A 23286-nucleotide genomic window follows, 5' to 3' on the forward strand; every position below is an offset into this window, starting at 1 on the left:
AAGCTAACATTACACACTGTTGGAGAGATTTGTAAAGAATGAAGATGTGTTTATGCATTATACAGACTGCATGTGTTTAAAAATGAAAATAGCGACGGCTCCATGAATATAGGAATAAACGATAGTAACTTTAACCACATTTAACAGTACATTAGCAACATATTAACGAAACATTTAGAAAGACAATTTACAAATATCACTAAAAATTAGTTATTATTATAGTATTATAGTTATTATTGCTCCATCTGCCATTTTTCGCTATTGTTCTTGCTTGCTTACCTATTCTGAAGATTCAGCTGTGCACATCCAGACGTTACTGCCTGCCCTTGTGTAATGCCTTGAACATGGGCTGGCATATGCAAATATTGTATATATAGTATATATAATAAATATATAGTACATAATAATGATCCTGACTGTTACGTAACAGTCGGGGTTATGTTGAGATTCACCTGTTCTTCAGAGGTCTTTTAAACAAATGAGATTTATATAAGAAGGAGGAAACAATGGAGTTTGAGACTCACTGTTTGTCATTTGCATGTACTGAACTCTTGTTTTTCAACTATGCCAAGGTAAATACAATTTTCAATTCTATGGCACCTTTAAAGGTATAGGGTTAGCATGAAAAGGAGGTAAATACCGGATTGTTAACTGACCCTATGTTGTAATGGTTGCTCTCACGTGATATTAAATATGGTTTCTTCATTTTGCAGTCAAAACGTCAGAACGAAACTCCCAGAATCCCTCTCAACATCCCCACATCTCACTGAATTTCTCCTGCTCTGTCTTTTTCTTAATTTGATTTCTCTTCCTCTTTTGCAGACATTATCACATACTTCATCATGCTTTATATTTGTGGCATTTTAGATTTGTAGACAGTGTTTTTGGCTTTGTGCATTTCTAAGTGTTTCTATAAACACAAATTAGTATAATTTGAGTACATGTTGCTATATGAAGTGTTGCCTAAGTATAAGTGTGAGAATGTGTGTTGATGCTTGTCGGTGTGTTGTTCTTTGCTTGTGTGTGCGTTTGCATGTGCGTGTGTGTGTGTGTGTGTGTGTGGTCTTGTTGAGGTTCAGAAACACCATGTGTGGATCATATGTGAGTTAAGTGCGCTTTTGTTTGAATGTGAATTTTATAACAGATGGACTTACTGATGAATACAACACACCTCTAAGCCCACACACTCACACAGACATATAGAATATAAAGTACATACATGCAAGCACAGTCTTATTTTGTAAGTTGTTGTTTTGCATACATAAAACATTAGTAATTTAAATGTAATCATATTCTCAAGTATCAAATTAAGATACACAGTGGCAACACATTTTATAATTAAAACAAAAATTTAAATTTTGTCATGAATTACCTTCATGTTGTTCCGAACATGTAAAACCGTATAACTAATGAAAAAAAATCCATACAATGAAAGTTAATGGTCTCCTTTTATATTCCAGAAATGAAAGTTGTACAGGTTTAGAACAACATAAGGTAACGAATGATACAATTCAATGTTGACGGACTTTTCATTTTGGTGAACTGTCCCTTTAAGGCATATTAATGCCTGTTAACTCTACAACCAAGAAAAAATATCTCTTTAAACTATGATTTTAAAAAAAGCGTGTTATGAACAGACACAGATTTACAGGCTATAAAACATTCAGACCCTTATCTCTGCCTCTGTACGCCTTTACCTCTGTGACACATGGTAAAGCAACTTTTACAGGTTACAGATGTATACACAGTTCCAATGATGTTTTTGACAGAGTAGAAAAGCTAGTCACCATTAAACACTGAAGACTATATTTGCTGCGTTTGGTGTGGCGTATAATGACAGTCTGTGCTGTCTGTCTGTGCTAGTCGTCTGCACTGGCCGGGCAGGAACTGAAGTCAGTAAAGAAATGCTGGTCCAAAAGTCTTGTTCAACTCTGATCTGTTTAACCGTGAGATTGATTTACACAAGAAGTTGATCCCTCAGGGTTTAGTATTTATTTGTGTGAGTTTGTAATGGAGAAGGTGCAGAAACAAGTGTGAGCCTGTTTGTTGAGCCTCAGCATGTTTTTACCTGACTGACTGACTGACTGATGTTCTTGTTGCTGGCTCTGTGTGTGTGTGTGTGTGTGTGTGTGTGTGTGTGTGTGTGTGTGTGTGTGTGTGTGTGTGTAGTCTGGCTGTCTGTGAATGTAGATGGAAAGACGTTTATTGAACTTTGTAAGGGAAAAACAGAAAATAGCTGTTTTGTTGTGGGCTGCTGTCTGTTTCTCTTTCTCAGGCTACTGTTATGTGGTCAGCTGCGTGTGTGTGGTTGAAAGAGACCAACAGAAATGCACCACACCCTCATGAATGACTGACAGATGTTCAAAGACGTTTTAAATATTCATGAGAGAGTTCACATGCACTTCCAGACCCTCTTAAGAGAGTCTGTGTTTAGCGCTAGGGATCCCTGCTTGGCTTTGTTGGTTACTGTTTAGACAATAGTGTGTGTGTGGGTACAGGTTTGCATGTGGGTAATTTTCGCAAACCATACATGGCTGAATCTGACCTTTTCATGCGACGTGTGGCAAAAGTTCACTAAACCAAATCTTCATTGTGGTTTCTGCACCCCGCCCACCTCCCTGCACACCCACACACATACATACATACATACACACACATACACACACACACGACTGATCTCAATCATAACCACACGGGTGCACGCAGACTAGTGGGCAGCAACCTGATAGACCAAAACAAAAAAATGGACTTGCAGAGGTAAGCAGGATCATGATTTGACCTGGTGTCACTGTCTCTGTAAGACTTTCTGTAACATTCTGGTTCAACACGACACGTGCAATGGCGAGGTTGTGGGTTTGAATCCCAGGGAACATAGATACTGAAAAAAATGTTTACCTTGAATACCGTTAAAAGTATCTGCTGAATGATGATGAAGATTTGATGATGTACAATAGTTTCAATATTTAGGGCTGCTTAAGTTGCTTAAGCAGTTACTATTACAATTGTTTATTGTCATTTTAATGCAGTGGAAGAAAATGAACAATAAACAAATACAGGCAGTAAATAAGTTGTAGAGGCATATATGGTGGAACGGCAGTAATACGATCAAACCCCTAACCATAAAGATCAAACTTTGAACTTGTTCCACACCATGTGTGCTCACATTTTAGCATTTGACAGAATTTTTTTTTTTTTTTTTTTTATCCAAGATGACCTACATTGCATTCAGGGTATGTTTTGCTAACATGTTGCTCTGTTTGAGGTACACAAACAATACTCACAGCAATGAATGCTATCTCAAATGAGCTTAAAGGGTTAATTCACCCAAAAATGAAAATTCTGTCATTTATTACTGACCCTCGTGTCGTTCCACATCCGTAAGACCATCGTTCATCTTCTGAACACAAAGTAAGATCTTTTTGTTGAAGTCTGAGAGGTTTCTGTCTCTCCATAGAGATCCAACACAACTATCACTCCAAGATCCAGAAAGGTAGGGAAAAGACATCATTAAAGTACTCCATCATGTGACTCCAGTGGCTTAAACTCAATTGTATGAACCAACGTGAGTGCTTTGTTTGTGCAAAAAAAAAACATAATTTACAACTTTATTTACAAAACAATATTATCATGTTATCATGTTCACGCAACAATGTCATCTCTCACATGAACACAACACGCATGTGTCTTGAGGCTCTCATGAACACTCGCACACATGCATCGAGTTGACGTGCAAGTCTGAACACATCACGCGTGCATCGTGAAGCTCTCGTGAATGTGCGTTGCAGATCAATATTTTTGTAAATAAAGTGGTACATTATGTTATTTTGCACAAACAATGACTTACAGTGTTTGTCTGGTGGAAAAAGAAATGGTCCATGGAGATCAATCCTCTTTAAACTTGCAATGAGGGATGCACTCAAACTTTAGGTAACAGGACCCGATTGCAAAGGATTAACTTTTTTTAAGGATTTGTTGGAATTGGCTGCAGAATATCATAGATATTTAGATTCTTTTTTTGATCAGTAAACTGCCTATCAACAACTTTCAACTTTTATTAATTAATATAGCACATTTAAAAACAACTTTGTTGCCCAAAGTGCTTTACAGATATTTCAAAAGGAGTGTATAAAAGTCAAAAATAAAAGATAAAAACACACGAATACCCAATTACATTATCGTGACTACACACTCAAAGACAATTACTCAGGGACTTCTTCCTTCAAAAGCTAGGTTAAAGAGATATGTTTTTGACTGCAACTTAAAAACTTCTATAGATGGAGCCTGCCGAATATAGAGTGGAAGACTGTTCCACAATTTAGGAGCAACTACTGAAAAAGCTTGATCACCCTTTGACTTCTTCATTGAACGAGGGACTGATACAGCAGTTGATCTGACGATCTCAACGTCTTAACCAATGTATGAAATCGTAAAAGATTACTAATATAAATAGGAGACATGTTGTGAAGAGCTTTAAAAACCATTAATAAAATCTTAAAATCTATCCTATACTGAACAGTCAACCAATGAAGAGAGGATAACACTGAAGTAATGTGGTCCCTTTTTTTGTACCAGTCAGAAGCCTAGCTGCCGCATTCTGTACTAGCTGCATACGAGATATCAGTCGTTGACTGATTCATGCATTGAGGGAATTGCAGTAATGCAACCCATAATACCTTAGTAACCACCTTGAAAATCCTAGCAACTTCTTAACAACGCCTTGGCAACTACACACAACACTCTTTTGTCCTTGGCACTGGCACATTTTCTTCAAAAAGTAATTTGCATGTCCGTGCTCACGTGAATATCGTAGTCTGCGTGAGTGTGTTTTGTGTGAACACTTATGGGTATGTGGTCTATTGTCCCAACACGAGGAGCAGCTCTGAGTCATACAGTGACTAACCATTAGAACAGCTGAATACAGTACCTCGCATTCACGCAAAACAAGCTTACACATGAACATACGACACTTAGACTTCCACAATGCAAGACTCATAAAAGCGGTGCACGCTTGCAGGTCTTTCTCAGTGTGAGTGTCGGTCACAGGGAGCAGGTGTGGTAAGAAGTTTGGTTAGGTAAGTAAAGTGATATAACCTCAATGCTCTGTAACACAGAAGGTTGATAAAACTGTGTCACAGCTTTTACCTGTCCAGGTTTGAGGCCCCCAGGGGTGGAAAAGCTTTTCAGGCATAGTTACTGTTTTACTAAAATGTTTTGACTAATAACTCAGGGGTAATTGTAAATGCATGTGGGGGAAATCTTGTTTCAGTTGAATAGAGTGTCTGTAATCAGGTTTTGCCTAGAATAGTAAAATCTGAAATTGCTTAAATTCTGGGGAGCAGCTAACACTGTCCATGAGGAAAACAGCTTGATGTGTTAAATAACTTAATGAGAATATACAAATGCAAAAGTTTTTTGTGAAGAGAAGATTTTGGGATAAGGGACAGAATATATTGTTATCTCACAAATAGAAGCCAATATCATTCCTACATGATAGAAAAGTTCCTGTTGGTATTTTCTGGAGATTAATACAATTGAAGAACAGGTTTAGTGTGTCTCTGTAGTGGGTCTGTGTGTTTTCTGTGGTTCTGGATGAGTGGCACTGTACAGTAAATGTTCTGTATTGCCGTGTCTCCTTTTCACATTTACACTGATTACAGGGTGTGCGCAATATCATTGTTTGGTAATCCACTACACTAGGTTCATTGACAGCCAACACCTCTGCTTTTTGAGTTACAACAATTCTGATATCTTATTGACAGTTGGAGGTGTACAGAATGGGCGGGTTGTGTTGAGTCACAGAAGTGTAATACGTGCTGGGCAAAATGAGTGTGTGTTCAGTAGGTCATTGTGTTTGTGTTGCACATGCCCCAGCTGGTGTACATACAGTAGGGAAAAGAGAAGAATCTCTGCGGGTAAATCCAGCTAAACCTGGTAAACCATCTTGGGTAAGCAACAAACCAGCTGGCCAGTTTAAAGTCTCAATGAAGCCAGCAGTTCAAAGATGCAATAAAACACAAGTAGTGATATTGCATTGACTTTTCTTCTGTATTGTGACGTACATCCCAGTGTAAAAAAGAAAAAGTGTACAATGGGGACTTGCTTCATTGTATCGGTTGTTGATTGTTTTTTTGCACTCATAAGTGGAGGCAGTTGAACGCAAGCTATAGTATACAGACAGTATACTGCTTTTGTGGAGGTAGAAAACAGCTTCTTTGCTCCAAAATACAGCTCCCATTTTGAGCTGAATTTCCCAGCAGGTATGGCGACTGTTTTTCTCTTTCTTTCATTTTGTCTCTCTTTACGCTCAGCCTGTCTCTCACTTTCACTCTGTCTCTCATCTGTCTCAAGAACACTTTGAGTCTGAGTGTCACACTGTCCCTCTTAGACTTGCGTTTTCTCATGTTTGTTTGGTCTGTGTGTCTGTGTCCTCTTATAATCCTCTCTTTACCTTCAGAATGTAGATTAGTCCTCTGTCTTTTGGTAGTAGAGATAGACACTGGCATTTTCTCATCTGAATCCTGTAAACTCCCCCTCACTGTGACCTTTGAGCTCATGGAGTCTTTCAGGGTTCAGAGTGACATTTAAAATGAAGCGCTAGATGTTAGCTATGAGATTTGCTTTCAGGGTTTGATTCCAGAAAAGATATCATTTTTTTCATCTCTGTCTGTCTCTCACTATCACTATCTTAGTTATCAGTTAGGTTATTATTAAAGCCAGTTATAAACTGGATTGCTGTGTTTTAATTTTCATCCTGACCAGTTAATTTCTTAGTAATAGCGGTGCTTGCTAAGGCAGTTGTGCCGTTTCCTGATTTTTAAGTGCATAGGGTTTCACTGTGTGATTGTGTTGTCTTTTTGCAGTTGTTGCTGCAGGACTATGTTAAACTCAGCAGCTGTCTACCTGCAGGGGTGCGACCTTTTAACATTAAGGTCATAAGTCAAGCGGTCTAACCACTTCTGTTTTACAGCCATCAATAAACAAATAAACCCACTTTATCTAGACCAAAAATTGCTGTTATTTTCATACTAGAGAGAGAAAGGGCTTAAGTGGGGGTTTAAAATGTTTCCCCTCAAGCTACAGTCTTGGGTAGAAACACAGAGAGAGGGTGGAGAACAGGTGAAAGTCAAAAATAAAACAGTTCCAGGCTAATTCACAGTAAAGACTCAACAGTAAGGATTTTTTATTTATTTATTTTTTTAATCCTAGTTGGGAAATTAGTTCATTTGTTTTTTTCTTGGCCTGCCAGCATTTCAACAAAATGACCACAAAAAATGACACAATATACCGTATATCTTAAAAATGTTATCTTAAATTATTTGTATATGTTCCTAAAATAATATTCATATTTCTTATTAAATGTCAAGTTTTATTTGAAATAAACTATAATATATGCAATATGACAATATAATATAGGTGTTTCATTTTTAGTAATAGCTAGAAATTATAAAGTATTTCTATATAGCCTTTTTCACAATACATAATACAAATCAAAGAAGCTTTACAGAAAATCACAATGTTAATGTTTATAATATTTAATGCCTTACAGACAAGCTGATTAGAGCTGGGCTATAATATAGTTTACATTTTGTGATGATACAAGCAATCAAACTGTTGTTATAATGTAATTGAATAACAGCTATATTCATAAACTTGTGCTAGAAAATTATGACATATGTACAAGTGCAAAACATTTCGGATTATTGCTCTGGTAACTGACCTGAAACACTCTCACACTGGCCAGTGAGTGTAACCATGTCTTGAACCTAATAATTAAAGGATTACAAGGGATTTTTACCATTAAAAATGGTAAAATAAGTTCTAGGTCTAATTGTAGTTATAAAGTCATCAATATAAACTATTTGCAAATAAAATTGTATTTTAAAATATGCATTATATGTCTAAAATGTAAAAAACGACAACATTTCTTGTCTGTTCACGTTCAGTTATGAATTACGTGAATCATGTAAATGATATTTTGAATTAAAAACAGCAGAATTTCATAAAAAAAGTTAGTTTGCATTATTGAATACTATTGTCGATCATTTCTATCATAAAACAAATGCACTGAAAAAATAAATGAAACTTTCATAATTGTTTTTTTTTTTTCAGTTTTCTATGCTTGAAAGAGATAAACACGTGAGCTTTTATTTTGACGGAAACTGCAGTCGAGCTTTTATTTTGGCAGAAAAAAAAACGTTTAAAAATGTGTCTCATTACAAATCTATTGAAATGCTGCAATCGTCAACTATGCAAATGTGAAAATTATGCAAAACTGGTGCCCACTATGTTCCCAAATCCACATTAAGCTGAGCACACGCAGAGATGGAGTTCACTGCATTCATTCATGAACTGAGACGCGGAGCTGATCACGTGCTGATCACAGCATAAACAGTCTTTTGCGATTTGATAAGGATACAAAGCCTGATCGATTTTAGTTAGTTTGGCAGCAATGGCGCAAAACACAACATTTTATGTTATTATGAGAGTTTAAATATATTTTTGGGCTGCCACAGTTTAGTTAATGAATGGGAAGCACTGAAATCTGTTTGTGCCGGTCAATGTTGATATTGCGGCGGGCCGACACAAATAAATCAATGTATGGGGAACACTGCACGCACTCTTTAACAGCTAAAACTAAAGCGTTACGTTGGAATTCGCACTCGTCTTCTGTGAACTTTGATTTGATTGGCCAACTCAATCATTTTGACATTGACAAACACTGTTAGACAGCTGAGGCAGAGCAGCCTAAAATAACTTTTAAAACTTTTTAGCATCCTGAGTACAAAACAATTATGGGTGGCTTGTTCCCCTCAATGTTTATGGTACTGCAGTACTGATTTTTTTATATTGTTCCTCCCATGTCCTGAGAGGGCAGTTACAGTTCCCCTACTATTTATGTGGGGCATTTACTTTCAAAATCAACTGGCATGGACTCATACGTGTCATTCATACGTGTGTGTATGTGGGGTAGATGTGGGCACTGTAGGTGTAGGTGGGAGTTAACCCTCTGAATGAACCATTCATCTACATGTGTGGCAGCTGTGACAACTAGTGAACCCTAGTGCTGACTCAGTGTGGAGTGGGAGCAGAGTGTTGGTCTAAAGGCCGCTGTCTGTTCACACACACGTACCACTCATTTCTGCCATTGCACATCTGACAGTTCTGCGTACTTCAGTTCTGTATATTCGTGTGTTCAGGATTGTGCTGTGCTCGTGGGAACGCTGCTATGTTTAGCTGCAGTGTGAGAACAGGAGACTGAGCTCTGTCCCTCCCTGATTATAAGGCCAGAGCCAAGCAATTGGAACTACAAGCCCTCCTTTGGAATTAAAGTACTCAAAAACATGCACATATCTCTTGGAATCGAGTGTAATAGCAGCAGTATGTTAGTGTAATGGCACACATGAGCACAATGAGTGGGTGTGTGTGGGAGAGATCACAGGGCGTCACACCCTGGTCACAGTGGTCATATCCCTTCTTCCTGTCTGCCCTATCCTATTATGTGGTCGTAGCCACACACACAATTCTAAATAGCAAAGATACAGTGGTGTGAAGGTGATAAGGGTTGTGTATCATAGAAAAAAGAAAATTAATATTTTCTTCACTGTTTCCCAAAGAAGGTTGTCGACGTTTGATTGGTTTTAGTAGGCGATGTGCTCAGACGAGCTTACATCCTGTGTGTGTGTGTGTTTTTGTGACATATCAGGACTCAAATTTGTATAAAGACATGGGTATGACATGGGTATTACAAGGAGAGGGTGACTTATGAGGACATTACCCCATGTCCCCACTTTTCAAAAGGCTTATAAATCATACAGAATGAGTTTTTGTGAGAAAGTACAAATGTTCACAGTTTCCTGTGATGGGTAGGTTTAGGTGTAGGGTTGGTGTAGGGTGATAGAAAATACGGTTTGTACAGTATAAAAACCATTACACCTATGAAATGTCCCCACAATTCACAAAAACAAACCTGTCTGTGTGTGTGTGTGTGATGTCCTTCCGCTGCTGTCCAAGAGGCCTGGTTCCCGTGACACACTCCCGTGGTTTAGCTGGCCTGTTTTGTCTCGATGCCACTGATGTAACCTTGCTAAATATAACGTGCTGATCACACACACGCATGTGGCGTCTGTTCACCATTAAATGGACATACCATGCTGTCCTCACACATTGTCGAGAAACATCCTGACATGGCAGATGGCATTAGTTTCTTAAAAAAAAAAAACAACAAAAAAAAAAAAACTACACAGTCGTGACTTGTCAGAAAATAGTGGATAACTCTTGTCTTGTCCAGTCTGTTTCTTTTTCTTTCTTTTTTTTCTTTTCTTTTGTTTTGTTTTAGTTCAGCACTTCTTGATCCATCTGTTATGTCTGTCCTATTTTTACTCCTCTTTGGTTTACAGTTCTCGTCCACCATTCAGTTCATTATTCTCTGTGAAATTATATTAAGAAAAATAAAATAAACTAGGTTATTTTTTCATGTCCTGAATAAATCCTGTAATGTAGTTGTCCAATTCTTTTTAGTTCATCTGAACATCAGATTCAAGTTTATTTTAGTTTCATTTAATTTTTTTTTTGTAATGCCATAATAATAGTAATAATAATATTGATAATGTTATTATTATTATTATTATTATTGTTCTTTTTATTTACATAGCATAAAATTGAACTCAACATAGTACAAAATCAAATAATAATAAAAACAAATTATCATCATCATTATTACCACATTATTATTATTCATATTATTTACATAGCATGAAAAAAAGCAAGTAACATTTTTTAACAACAACAATTATTATTATTATTATTATTATTAGCCCCTTATCTACTGAATATCATGTCCTAAGGCTATATATGGTATGAAGTATACTTTATGACGTTACTTGAATGGGTGAGGAGAGGGAGTCTTGGGTAAAACATTTTTGTCGATTATTTTTGTATGATGAGGCGTGATTATCGTGTTCAGTCTTATTAATAGTTAGAAGGCGGAACTGCTGTCCCGGGTGGCCGTGAGAGTAGGACAGTCACGAGTCCGCCTTAAATAAGACAGCAGGCGAAGACGCACCAGTTTGCGCTGTCAGGGAATTCCGGGGCCGCGTGCGCTGACGTCAGGATTCTGGAGGGCGGCGCTGAGGAGAGAGAGAACGAGATCGAGCGTGCGCTTCTGCGGGTACGCGCACAGCCAGGGCTGTGTGTCTCTTTAAAAAACCCCAGAGCCGCTCAGCGCTACTCGATCCTTGCCTTAACTCACAGACATAGCTCTGTGCTCGCTACAGAGAGAGAATACTTACCCAACGACAACATTAAATATCAGCAACACACCCTCTGCGGAGAGAAACAACAGACTTTTTGGCGTTTAAACCGAAGGATTTAAGAAAACGAACGATTTTGCGGATTACTATTGTTGTTATTCAGCCTGGTCGGACTGGTATATTCCTCTACACGCCAAGGAGTAGTTACGGATAAACTGCGCTCTCGACATTCACCGGTACTGACAGGAATTTTAGTCCCACTTTCGTGTTTTAGCCCTTGTTTTGTTCTCAGGCAGCGTCGACGCGACGCTTCTGCATTTTATTCCCGCAGCGCTTATAACAAAAGCGCCGCCTGTAATTCAAGCTTCTTTATATGCGATCACTCATAATTAAGTCATTTCACACGCTGACAGCTCTCTAGTTTACTACAACTCACTTCTCAAACCAGATGTAAGGAAAGCTAAAAGATGTCCTCGTTTGTTCTCCAACAGATCCCGTCTAACTTTTGGGAGCACTAGTGGACACGCAAGCTGAACGAGTTTTACTACTAAGGGTAAGTCAGCTATCTCTTTTTCCAATTGTTTTGTAGTTGTTGTCCCCATGGTAAACTTGTGACTACTTAAAAGTTTCGTGTAGTCCATGACTGAAAGAAATTACACTCCTTATTACAGGGTAGCAACAGTCCGTGTGAATGAAAGCGTTGTAGTAACGGTGACCGGAAGATCAGCGCTCATTCCCCACGCGCATTAACTCTTTACTGTCCACAACCTCATGGCTTTGAGACAATGAATGGCCTTTTGTTTTTAGACAAAAATGATATTTGATCAAATCAAAGCATGGTTTAATTCTCGGGCGTTTGATACTGTAATATATGGCTGTGTTGTGTGAGTGGGGTGTTCAGGGAGAAATTGTTTAGGTTGTAGCGTCTCAGTCCCACGTGTGTCCGGATGGAGGGGGGTTGGGTTCACTGTGTAAACTGACCCGGCCCATCCCCACAGTGGGATGTGGCAAACAAACATTTTAATTTAGAATAACTAATATATATATATATGTATGTATATGTGTGTGTGTGTGTTTTTATTTTATTAAAGATTATTTAAAAACATATAAAACAAAAAAGTTTTTTTTTTTTTTTTGATAAGTCTTGTTACATGACCTTGTTACAGTCAAAAGAGGTCTTCTGTTATGATTTTTTTTCTGCCAAATGTCTCTCTTACATATTTTAAGAATCATTAACAAAAGATTGCCAAACTGCTTATAACACTATTTGTATTTTATAATCTCCACACATCTATTTTTTTTGACATTTATAACTTAAATTCAAACCAAAAAAGAGCATCACTTCATTGACCCATTTGATGGTAATGTGATCCACTGCTCTTTGTTTGACACGTGAGGGCAGGGCTCTGCTGCGGGATGTGCAGAGCTGGGCAGTCTCGTAAAGTTGAATGGATTACCTCAGCCTGCTCGTGCTCAACTGAATGTGTCTGCCTGAAAAGAAATCATTTGCATCATTTTCTACAACAAGCCTGCAGCCCTGCCTGGGGGTGGGGTGTTTTTCTCTCAATCTTTGCATGTGCGTTTGAACATATTCCGCTGTCTGAGTAAAGGGAATATGCAAGGGAAATTTCACTGTAACGCACTGAGCAATATTTGTGTTGACGTTGAATAAACATTGCCGACAGCATTTGAAATTACAGTGAAACAGTTGGGTGTTTTTTGCTTGAGAGCAAGTTGGGACACTGCATTTTACGGGCGGTCATAAACACCCGTGGAATAAATACGGGGGTGTATGGGGGACAGGAAGGTGCCTTTGAAGATGGACTTCTGATCAATTAGCAAGACTGACGTGAAAACAGAGAGGCTGCATTTGTTTCACTTTGAAGTTGTGGGGCGTAAATGTTGAGAGCGCAGCAGCTGCTGAATGAGGCTCCGTCCTCCTCAGACCAGCGGGTGTTTTGAATCAGCCGCCTGATTGCAACGTCACTGCCCCTTTATTGTGATGGTGTAAACCTGTGTTAAAGCTATAGGCCAGACTGAAATGAGAAACAAAAGTTGGTGTGAATATATAAACATTCTGTCACTAGTTGTTGAAAGTGTGTATGAGAATAAGTGAGGGCATTCTTTTGAGTAGGGATGTCCAATACGTACGTGAACTGTTGTTTTGAAGCACAGTTGGGTCATGACCTGAAAGAATCGCTGAATCATTGTTTTGAGACGGTTCTTTCAAACGAACCATTTGAAAGAACCGATTCACAGAAATGAGTCGATCTTCCCATCGTAAATTTTGAGTGACGATAGAACAGTTTGTCAGGGTGTGTTTGTGATGTGAATTTGGTGAATTTTATCCTAACAGGTGGAGAGAGGAACGGTGTAGGTTGCACACTTTGTGTGTGTGCCTGTAACCGAAAGGAACGATGTATTATGTAGTTCAATTGGCTCGTTGGAGTGCTTAGTCAACGTACGCTTATCACTGTAGCCCTTGATGATGACACTGAGCCGGCTTTGCGTGAGTGCGGTTCTACTGGTATTTCAGGACTGGCCAAATGAAAGAAAAAAAAGGATGTAGGCTGTAAAATCCTCCTCGTTCATTCCATTGAGCTCTAACTGTTGCGTGTGGGAGTTTTTCCCATGTCAGGACCGTACTTTTGTGGTAAAAGGAAGTGATGTAGGCAAGTTAAAGGAATTTTACTAGAGAAAGTGTGTGAACATGTTGTTATTAGTTGGTGTAATTAAAGGCAACAAGTGAGAAACGTAGTTTAATACTGTTTGACAACACATTTTTCCCTTCTGACTGGCTTGTTTTTTCCTTTGTCATCTCACACTGTTTTCTGTTATCTCACACATTGGCAGAAAACCAGAGTGAGGGGAAAAGGGAAAGTGAGTAAAAGAAAGGGAGGAGTAATGAAACTAGAGTGGGTGTGGTTGAGAGGAATGGAGAGGGGAGAGAGAGAGTGTGGTGGGAAACAAAAAAGATCAGTCATGTTTCTGTGACTCAGTCAGATGTTTTTTGGATAGAGTGAGCAGCCAGGATGCTACACACATATCGCTGATGTGCGTCATAATGTGGGGGGGTTGACTGAGGATGGATTGTTTTCCTCTATCTAACTTTAAAGTCATATTTTCCATGTGCTTATGTTCTGTAACTTTTATCATATTTCAATTATGGAATGTTTTAGATGCCAGACGTGACTCTCCATCCCACTCTGTTGGATCCCTCTCCAACTTTGTTGAGCTTCAGACATGAGTGTTTTCATTCACCGCCACAGCAGCCAGTTGCCATATCAACCTGGGAGCCAGCTTGTTTGTGATTGATCCTTTTTGTTACTAATAACTTATAAGTGTGCCTGTTTTGTTTGTCTAATGCATTACTGGCTTCTGGGAAATGAGGAGTTTGAATGTAGGAGGGGACTTTTGGGGGCTAATGAGACACAAACAAGACAGAGATGATCAAGGTTTGACTGTTCCAGTAATGAAAAGCTCACATGTTTTGATTGCTACAGAGAAAGGTTATTTCTAGTACTTCATATTCATAATGTTAAAAGACGATGAAAGAGCGAACTCGTGTTTCCTGACATCTCGCAATGACACGGTGACACATTTGTACAGTCTGTGCGGCTGAGCAGATTAAAAGTTTTCTCGCAGATGGCTGTGCAGACGCACTCCAGACTTTCATGTCTAGCAGACATTCGCATACTGAGTCACTGCCATTCACGCACAGCACTCGTCTTTCAGCTTTTTGCCATTTGGGCTGTGTGTGTTGTGTAATGTGCTAGTACGTCAGTCACTCTTTCTGTTCCTTAAAAGTTTTACTCTACTTCTCAAAGGAAGCATTACCAAAGTTTACTGACCCAGACAGAAACGCGTCAAAAACATCTGCCGAGCTTGAGGAGACTTAACCGGATGAGAAACTAGACACCGAACCAGTCCTTGTTTTTATTTGCCTGCCCATTCATAAATACATACACACAGAATATGTTCCACAGGATGTTACCTCATTCCTCTGAGTTTCTTTTAAGACACCCAGCCCTCTATTGAGAGGCCCACTTCCTGTTGCTCTGACGACAACTTCCTGTCTTATCATATCTGTTCTGCTTTCTTTGATCTCACATGTTGGTATTCACATTTCCAGACAAACACAAAAGCAAAATTTTCCCTGACCATCTATATGGTGATATCAAGATATCTTAAGGCCCGTTCATATCAAGATATGTCATACGACAACTATAACGATAACTATATTAATGTCCGCACCAGCGGGCATTATTGTTTTGTTTATTATAAGCACTCGCTGCAGTTTTTTCGTCTGCCACTTTAAATGCTCAAGCACTTTAAACCAGGATGGATTCTGATTGGCTGTTAATGTTTTTATCGTTCATCAGCTGGAATAAAAAAAAAAAAAAAAAACATTTTGAAAGTGCTTCCACCAATATCGTTTCACTGTGCCGTTAAAGTTGTAGTATGGACTCTGTTATTCTTTTATATTTAAAGCAATTTTTAGAACTGTATCTTTATCGTTATTGTTATAGTTATCGTTCTTGGTGTGAACGGGCATTTATGTCGATCTCTTACATTTATCTTAAACTTTAAAGGGTAAAGGAACATGTTTCATAGGTCTTAAAGTTGGCATGAAAATTCACTCTAAGGCATGTTATTGACCTTATTGCGAACAAGTCATACATTCACTTTTTTTTTATTTTATTTATAGGTCAATTTTTGAATTAGAATGTCATAACTTAATCTTTCGGTGACCGACTTCTCTCTGGTGAATTATGCCAGACATCTCCAATTAATTAGTCTGCTTAAACTCCATCCACCTGTATTCTTAAAATTGACTACAGGCTCGCATTCAGACCTGCCTACATCCATTCAATGACCGATGGATACAAACCCGTGCGAAATCCATGATGTATGTCACAATATGGAAGAAAAGATCTTTTGCCACTTTCGTTTCATTGCAACTTTGAAGACATTTGAGATCTGTGAATATGAACTAGTGATGCACAATATATCGGCCACCATATCGGTATCGGCCGATTATATGTTCATTTTTAATGTTATCGTTATCGGCCTGATAAGAATTTACCCAATATTTTAAAGCCGATAAATAATGGATTATTTCCTTTAGCTGAGACACTTCAGATACACACTGTCCACCATTATGGTTTTGAATTGCTTGAAATATGATTGAAATCGCTTCAAAAAGGAAAATACAGTTAAGTACAATGTACAGCGCAAGTCTGTCATTAAGGCTACACAATATTATAAATGTATGCTTGGGACATGGCTTTTAATGATGAGACTTTTGTTTTTGTGATCAGGATCTCAAAAATTATATAATTTTGATTTAAATTTTTTGGCCAATATATCGGTCATCGGCTTTTAAATATAAAGAATTATCGGTTATTGGGATCAGCCAAAATTTTCATATCGGTGGGTGCATCACTAAGATGAACACATTAGTGTTAATTTGACACAATTCACTGTACCTCTGAAATGGTCTAGTAGCCAATGATCAAGATCACTAAATCTTTTTTTGTTTTTCACTGAATATTTTTCTTTCATTCAGAAAAATGACACATTATGGAAGTAAAATGGTTTGTGAATGGCATTTATGTTGACTTCTCCTTTTATGAGTAACCTCAGTGTCAGTAATCACCTCGTTCAAGGTAATGACTAAGGGTGTTTTCTCAGCAGTGCTCACCACAGTGACAGCATGGATGTTTACTCTCCTAACAGGACATGACCACTATAGTTACTAAGAAAAGCATCATGTTTCTCTTTGAGACGAGTCATACTGTGACTGACACCTGAACTCAAGATTCTATTCACTGAGTAAAATTGCTGATTTTGGTGTCACATCAGGATTGAAAGTGAGTATTCAGATAAGGGTCACAAATCCTCCCTGGTTTATATATTAGCCTACATATTTATTCATTAACAGCTGATACCAGATGGACAATAGCACATTCATTTAAACATGCACTTGCAGTGAATGTGGATATGAACATTTAGTGTTTTTTGAACATCAATATCATATCAATGCCTGTGATGTCAGTGCTTATCATTAAACGCTTCATTCCAATGGATTTATTGTCTGTCTGGCAACCATAAATCAGCAGTGTTGAACCAGGTTGAAAACGAGAGCAGGGAAAACAATCATGGTCTCTGCATAGAATCCAGTTGTGACATTCTGAAAGCGTAATGAGGCCAGTTGTGAAAGGTTTTATTGTAGTGTTATTTTTGGAAGGGTGGTGCAAGGTTGAGGGAAGGTTGTCGCGAAGTTACATGTGGGTGAGGGCTTGGCCAGAGCGTCATCTAGAAGCGAGTGTGTGTGTGTGTCCTCAGCTGAACTCCCTCTCTGGATCAGGATGTACACTCTGTTGCTTGTGCGCATGTTTGTGTGGAGGCTACGAGTGTGGGTTTGAAAGGCAGCGACGCCATTGTGACGATTCAGTCTTGCATCATTGGCATTGGCAGAGGCAGACACACACAGAGGGAAAGGGAACAGACGCAAGCCTATGGTGACGTTGTGTTTCCTTGTACCTCTGAGTGTGATCTTTATCTGAGGTGGGTTATATAATGACCAAATGTGAGCGCTCACCCACAGGCTCTTCCACTGTCCCCCTTTGCTCACTGAGGAACATTCCAGCTCTCCCATTTACCCAGTTCCTCTCCTTTACCTACCTCCAATCTGTTTTCCCTCTCCAGGCTTACACTGCAATTCCTTGATTCCATTCCATGTCGTTCTTTTCTGTATACTTGTGTGCTCAGCTGTTTTGGCTCTCCGAGTAGCTTTGTGGTAGTTTCTGGCAGGAATGAGGATGGTGTCGTCATTCAGGGGGGTGACATCATTCAACAACCCGTAGCACTATTTTAAAAAAATAATCTCCTTCTTTTGGTATTGTTTTCACATTGCCATGTTACTGATGTCAGTCCTTTATTCATTCAAAAGCAAATCATTACTTGAATCAGTTTTGGGATTTTTTTTATTTTTTTTTATTTTAGAGAAAGTACACATCACTTCAGATGTCAAATCTTTTGGTCCAGCTGTATGGTTGGTTAGTTGACACGGTTGTTTCCTGAAGGTTTTTTTTTGTTGTAGTTTGATTGGACAGGGTTGGTTGGAGACGCCCACAGATATAGCCCTCAATTGGTTTGGTGTTTTTAGGTGCTCATCTGGTAAGTGTGACGACCAAGCCAGTGACTGGAATAGTTGTTTGATGTTTGTTGTTATGGGGATTTTTATAAAGCTGAGGGTCGACGCGGGGGTGAATGGGGGAATTTTCTAATTATGATGTCATCGTTGTAACATTTAATAATCAAAAGGGATTTGAAATCTAAATTACTTCCAAAGAGTTTTTGAACCTATGTATGAGGAAATACACATGGCATTTCTAGAAAACAGCTCTTCTTGGTTGTAGCATGAACGAGAATGCAGATGCGATGCCTTACAATAAACCAATAACCACACAACCACGTTCACTTTTATAATCAATTGCACCGCAAGCCAACTGTTTTCTCCAGTCTGATCAATGTCAGTGCGTTTTGGTAAAACCCACTGTAATTTTACAGTGCATATGTTTGTGCATATGTTTATCGATGACGGCACACTTTCAGAAATTCCCAATGCCGTGACTGAGGTGAGCGTCCCCGATCACCTGACCGTAAAGACTGCGCAAGAGAAAGGGGGCAGAGTCTGGGTTGTGGGGTAAGCCCTTTCCATGGTTGAGTCATGGGAGTTCCCCATTTAGCTGCTGTTATCAGACCTAGTGTGTGCGTGTTTCGATTTCTCTCTCTTACAATAAGTTTGATTAAGAATCCGTTTCGGGGTGCTGTATTGTTTCCACGTTACTAGAAATGTATATTACTAGTATTGAAAAACATGTTCTCGTAAAAGCAAAGCTATAGCAGTATGATATGGGAGATGCAGAAATGTAGTATAGGGAAGTTTCGGTTCGCATTTGTGTGAGTGTTGTTATAGTATGAATAACACTGACAAAATATGATTCAAGCCACTATCCACAACTATCTTGGCAGTCTTCAAAGTTTTTTAGGCAAAAATTTTTGCATAACATTGTTCTTGTTCGCTGTTTTTCTAGGAGGTTCTGGCAATACAAATGAGCTCTTTCCGTGCCCCTCCCCCCCTGCACGAGTAGTCATCGACAAGGGATACATCTCTGATGCACATAAAAATACTTCATTAACAACTAGTTGTTCTGTTCGGTTCCATACACACTGTAGAATTTTTATAAATGCGATTGTCACTACCTGCAATTTTTGGGAGGTAATTCATTTGTAGAATACGGTTGTCACTCCCATAAATTACTGAACTGTGTGTGTACAGAATAGGATTAAGCAATAAAAGGTGAATTACCAACCAAATTTAGCTGCAGTAAGTACGTGGCCTATATTAGAGGTCTGTAGTTCCCGCGGCTCTCCCGCGGGAACTGCAGGACCTGATCAGATTTCTTGCGGCGTGGGATTAAATTTCCGAATGAAAGACTGTAGCGGTCGGTAACTCTGGTGTACTTAGTTTGGACTAGAGCAGGAGCTCTGACAATAGCCTGGCCACTCCCGACATCCTTAGACAACAGCACATCTGCGCTTGAACTTGAAGTGAACAAAACTTTCTAGAGTGGTGGCGTTCACAGTTTCTAGTTCCCTGCCCTGAGCAACCTGACAAGATATGTTCTTTGCATCCCAGCCACGAGTACAACTTCGGAGAGGACATTCATCCTTTGTGGTCGGATTTTGGAGTAGAGACGTTTGGTACTGAAACTGTTGTCATTCAGCAACATTCTTGCATGGATGTTTAAAAAAAAGAGAGAGGGATTTTATTTTATATTTTAATGTATATTTCTCTTGCTAAAAACATGCAGATATACCAACCCCTGAAAACACTTTATCTACCCTGTATTCCTGATGGAGTGTTTTCCCAAGCTACAGTTTTCATATGTGATAGTTGGCTTTCCACACCAATACGTCTCTATGGGAGCCAGGCCTGTGTTTATTCAAACACCTCCCCACAATAACTCTCACCATTGTGTGTGAGAGCCAGTATCATGGATTTCATCTCACTGTTGTCCTGCTCACCAGTGTTGCAGACAAGTGACGCTTATTTTTATTCTAAAAATATTATATTATATTTAAATTATTATTATTATTATTATTATTATTATTATTATTATTATTATTATTATTATATTAATAATAAAAATAAATGTGAATGAGTAGGTTTGTCCAAACTACATGTCCGTTTTTAAGTGTTCACAATTTGTCTTATAAAATACAGCACTGTATTTTTTTCTTTCTATTCTGGAGTCATTTTTGACTCCCTGTCTGTGATATTATTGATGGCACAGCTGCAAGGCCTGACTGTTTTTACAGCACTTGTGCTGATTGGATGGAACAAAGCAAATGTAAAAGACCAGGAAAACAAATAAGAGCGAAGTCAAACTCAATGCACTGATGATTACCTCCTTATCTTTCTCTACAGCGATCAACGACCACAGAGTCGGCAGAGATGATCGAGTGTTGGTGCTAAACCCTAACTCTTCAGACATTTGAGAAGTGGTGCTAGATGCTTTTTTGACAGGTAAGTGTGTGTGTGTCTGTGTGTCTAAGAATGCAGTGTATTTACAGGGTCACGATTATTTCAGTCCCCACTAGCAGCTAAATCCAGAGTTCCTGAAATATCACAGAAGCCTTTTAATAGTGCAACACCATGAGCCAGAGAAGAGTGGGTGGGCTCGTATGCACTGTAGGCTCAAAATACACACACATACACGCTGACTAAACCTGCTGAGCAATGAATAGCTCACACACACTTACTGTATCCAAACATCTCAGAATACTGCCACATACATATTTATCTTTGGACTAATTAAAAATTACAGCATAAAGATTGTATTGAAGTATTAAAGTCTTGTAAATTTCAACAGAAAGTGTTACTCTGCCTGTGTTGCTAGCCCAGTACTAACCCATTAGGTAATACAGCATTTTATGGATGGCAAGTTTTGCATCTGTGGCCTTATTGTATAATAAGTGTGTTTAGTGCTATAGAAAGAGAGAGTCTGTACGTGTCACACTTGAAACACTTTTGCCAAGTCCATAATTAGTGTGTGCTAGGCGTCTTTTGCTGTATTGGAATATATGTACGTGTGCCAAGCAATTTCAATCGAGTGTGTGCACGCATGCTTGCCAATATTTGTGCATCCAGCTTGCGCTCGGTGTGCCATGTGTATTCAGAATGCGTGGGAAGCTCAGTGTGTTTGCGTGCGTGGGTGTTTCATGGGAGCACAGCCGGTCTTCTCACTTTGGAGTCTCCCTAAAGAACACTTTAATTTTAGACCCGTCTTTTTCCCCTAATCTGTCCATCCATCCTGTTCAAGCCTTCTGCTGTTCCTTTTCTCCCTACACCCCTTGCTCTCTTTCTTTCTGTCCTTTCCTCTCTCCATCACGCCTGGCCTAATGAGATTAACCTCAGTGCCTCTCTTGTCACACACACACACACACACACACACACACACACACACACACACACACACACACACACACACACACACACACACACACACACACTCTAATACACATGCAAATAATCAAACTCAAGCAACACAACACAAGTACACACACTTTCTTTATGTACACATGCACACAGACACCGCTGGCTTGACTCCAGGACTTTGCTCTGCTCGTCCCCTCCCTCCCATCACTCACCCTCTGCCAAGAGGCCTCAGGAAGGGTTATAATGACCTCAGTGTACTCACCCTATAGGTGAACTCCCACAAGCCCATCTGTGCACACTTTTCTTCCCATTAGACTACAGACGAGCACTGCCCCCTAGAGGTTACAAGTGGTACTGAAGTTCTGGAGGGTTCCTTTGTTAATAGCTGCCTTCAGGCCAAACACTCACACAGACTACAAAGGATGTGTTTTCCCCCTGTGTTTAATGGATTTGGCTGTATATTTGTGCCTCACCCCCTTATGTCCCATCTCTCCTCTTTTCTTTCTTTCTCCAGTTGGCAGGAGTAGCAGTAAACAGCTTCTCCTTCGTGTTGGTGAGTGGCCCTCTCTGTTTTGCAGTGGAGGGCTTCACACTCACAGCTAGTGTGGTGAGTAACCATGTGTACTGTTCTCTTGATAGAAATGATTGAACAATAATTTAGATGAGCATATTTGGTGCTTCTTAGCATATGACATTTTGTACTATTCATTGCATCGTTATTGTTAACTTATTAAAATTAAGCTGAAATCAATTTAATTATAATTATTAGATGGAAAACTTTAAAAACTTGCCTTGCCTTAGCAGCTAGCTGAAATGAGATTAAATGATAAAAAATAAATATTTTAAAATTAATTGAATGTAAATATAAAAATAAAAGCTAATTCAAAATGCTAACACTTCAGTGTAGCCACTAAATAAAGAGATTAGATGTCTGCTTTTCCATCTGACTTTATCAGATTTAAGACATTTAATGCAGCATCATGGCTTAGTAGTTAAATAGTTCAGTGTCACAACCTCTTTAACTTCTTGCCATCTTTCCAGCATGTATTTTCTAAGCAATGTCAGATGTATTGGCTAATATATTGAAGATGTGTAGGGAATTAAATAGTCTTTGTTCTTAGTCTAGGCTGGATGCATCACACACCAGAACAGTTCACCGGGTGCAGCACGCGGGACCCTTTTCCTCTGGACGGACTCAACCGGGGACCATGGGCTCCCGTGGGCAGCCGCGCCTGGCCACCTCCCTCCAGGTAATATACCTCATCATCAAGCCTGCATTATCCTTTTAGTTACTTCACTGATGAAGTTATGAAAAGGAATGATCAAAGCAAAAAAATTCTCTTAATAGGTGCTTACCTGGTGTCAGTCAGCACCAGTTCGTCTCCCAAATGCCACCCGGTCACATGACTGGCCTAAACCATCCTAGTAAATTCTTAAACAATGGGTGAGTGTCTTTTACACTTTATTGTTGTTTTACAAACACTTCTGGCAAAACATGCAACCTGGATTGTGAGTTTGCTAATGTGT

The 23286-nt window shown here is 39.0% G+C and overlaps 1 protein-coding gene across 5 annotated transcripts in view; it reads left to right on the top strand.

Annotated features, from left to right (window-relative positions):
* Positions 1-23286, top strand: part of kdm6ba (lysine (K)-specific demethylase 6B, a) — a 104358-nt gene that overhangs the window by 70012 nt on the left and 11060 nt on the right. For 2 of the 5 annotated variants that reach the window (XM_067401779.1, XM_067401784.1), the window contains exons 1-6: positions 11088-11485; positions 11741-11802; positions 20749-20847; positions 22274-22366; positions 22881-23009; positions 23108-23203. In XM_067401779.1, coding sequence (XP_067257880.1) covers positions 22891-23009; positions 23108-23203 — 215 coding nt within the window. In that variant the 5' untranslated portion in view covers positions 11088-11485; positions 11741-11802; positions 20749-20847; positions 22274-22366; positions 22881-22890. Of the gene's footprint in view, positions 1-11087; positions 11486-11740; positions 11803-20748; positions 20848-22273; positions 22367-22880; positions 23010-23107; positions 23204-23286 lie in introns of those variants that run through there. The other 3 variants (XM_067401781.1, XM_067401782.1, XM_067401783.1) reach the window with 2 other exon arrangements.

This window comes from Chanodichthys erythropterus, chromosome 11 (genome assembly GCF_024489055.1).
Source record: "Chanodichthys erythropterus isolate Z2021 chromosome 11, ASM2448905v1, whole genome shotgun sequence".
NCBI classification, from domain to species: Eukaryota; Metazoa; Chordata; class Actinopteri; order Cypriniformes; family Xenocyprididae; genus Chanodichthys; species Chanodichthys erythropterus.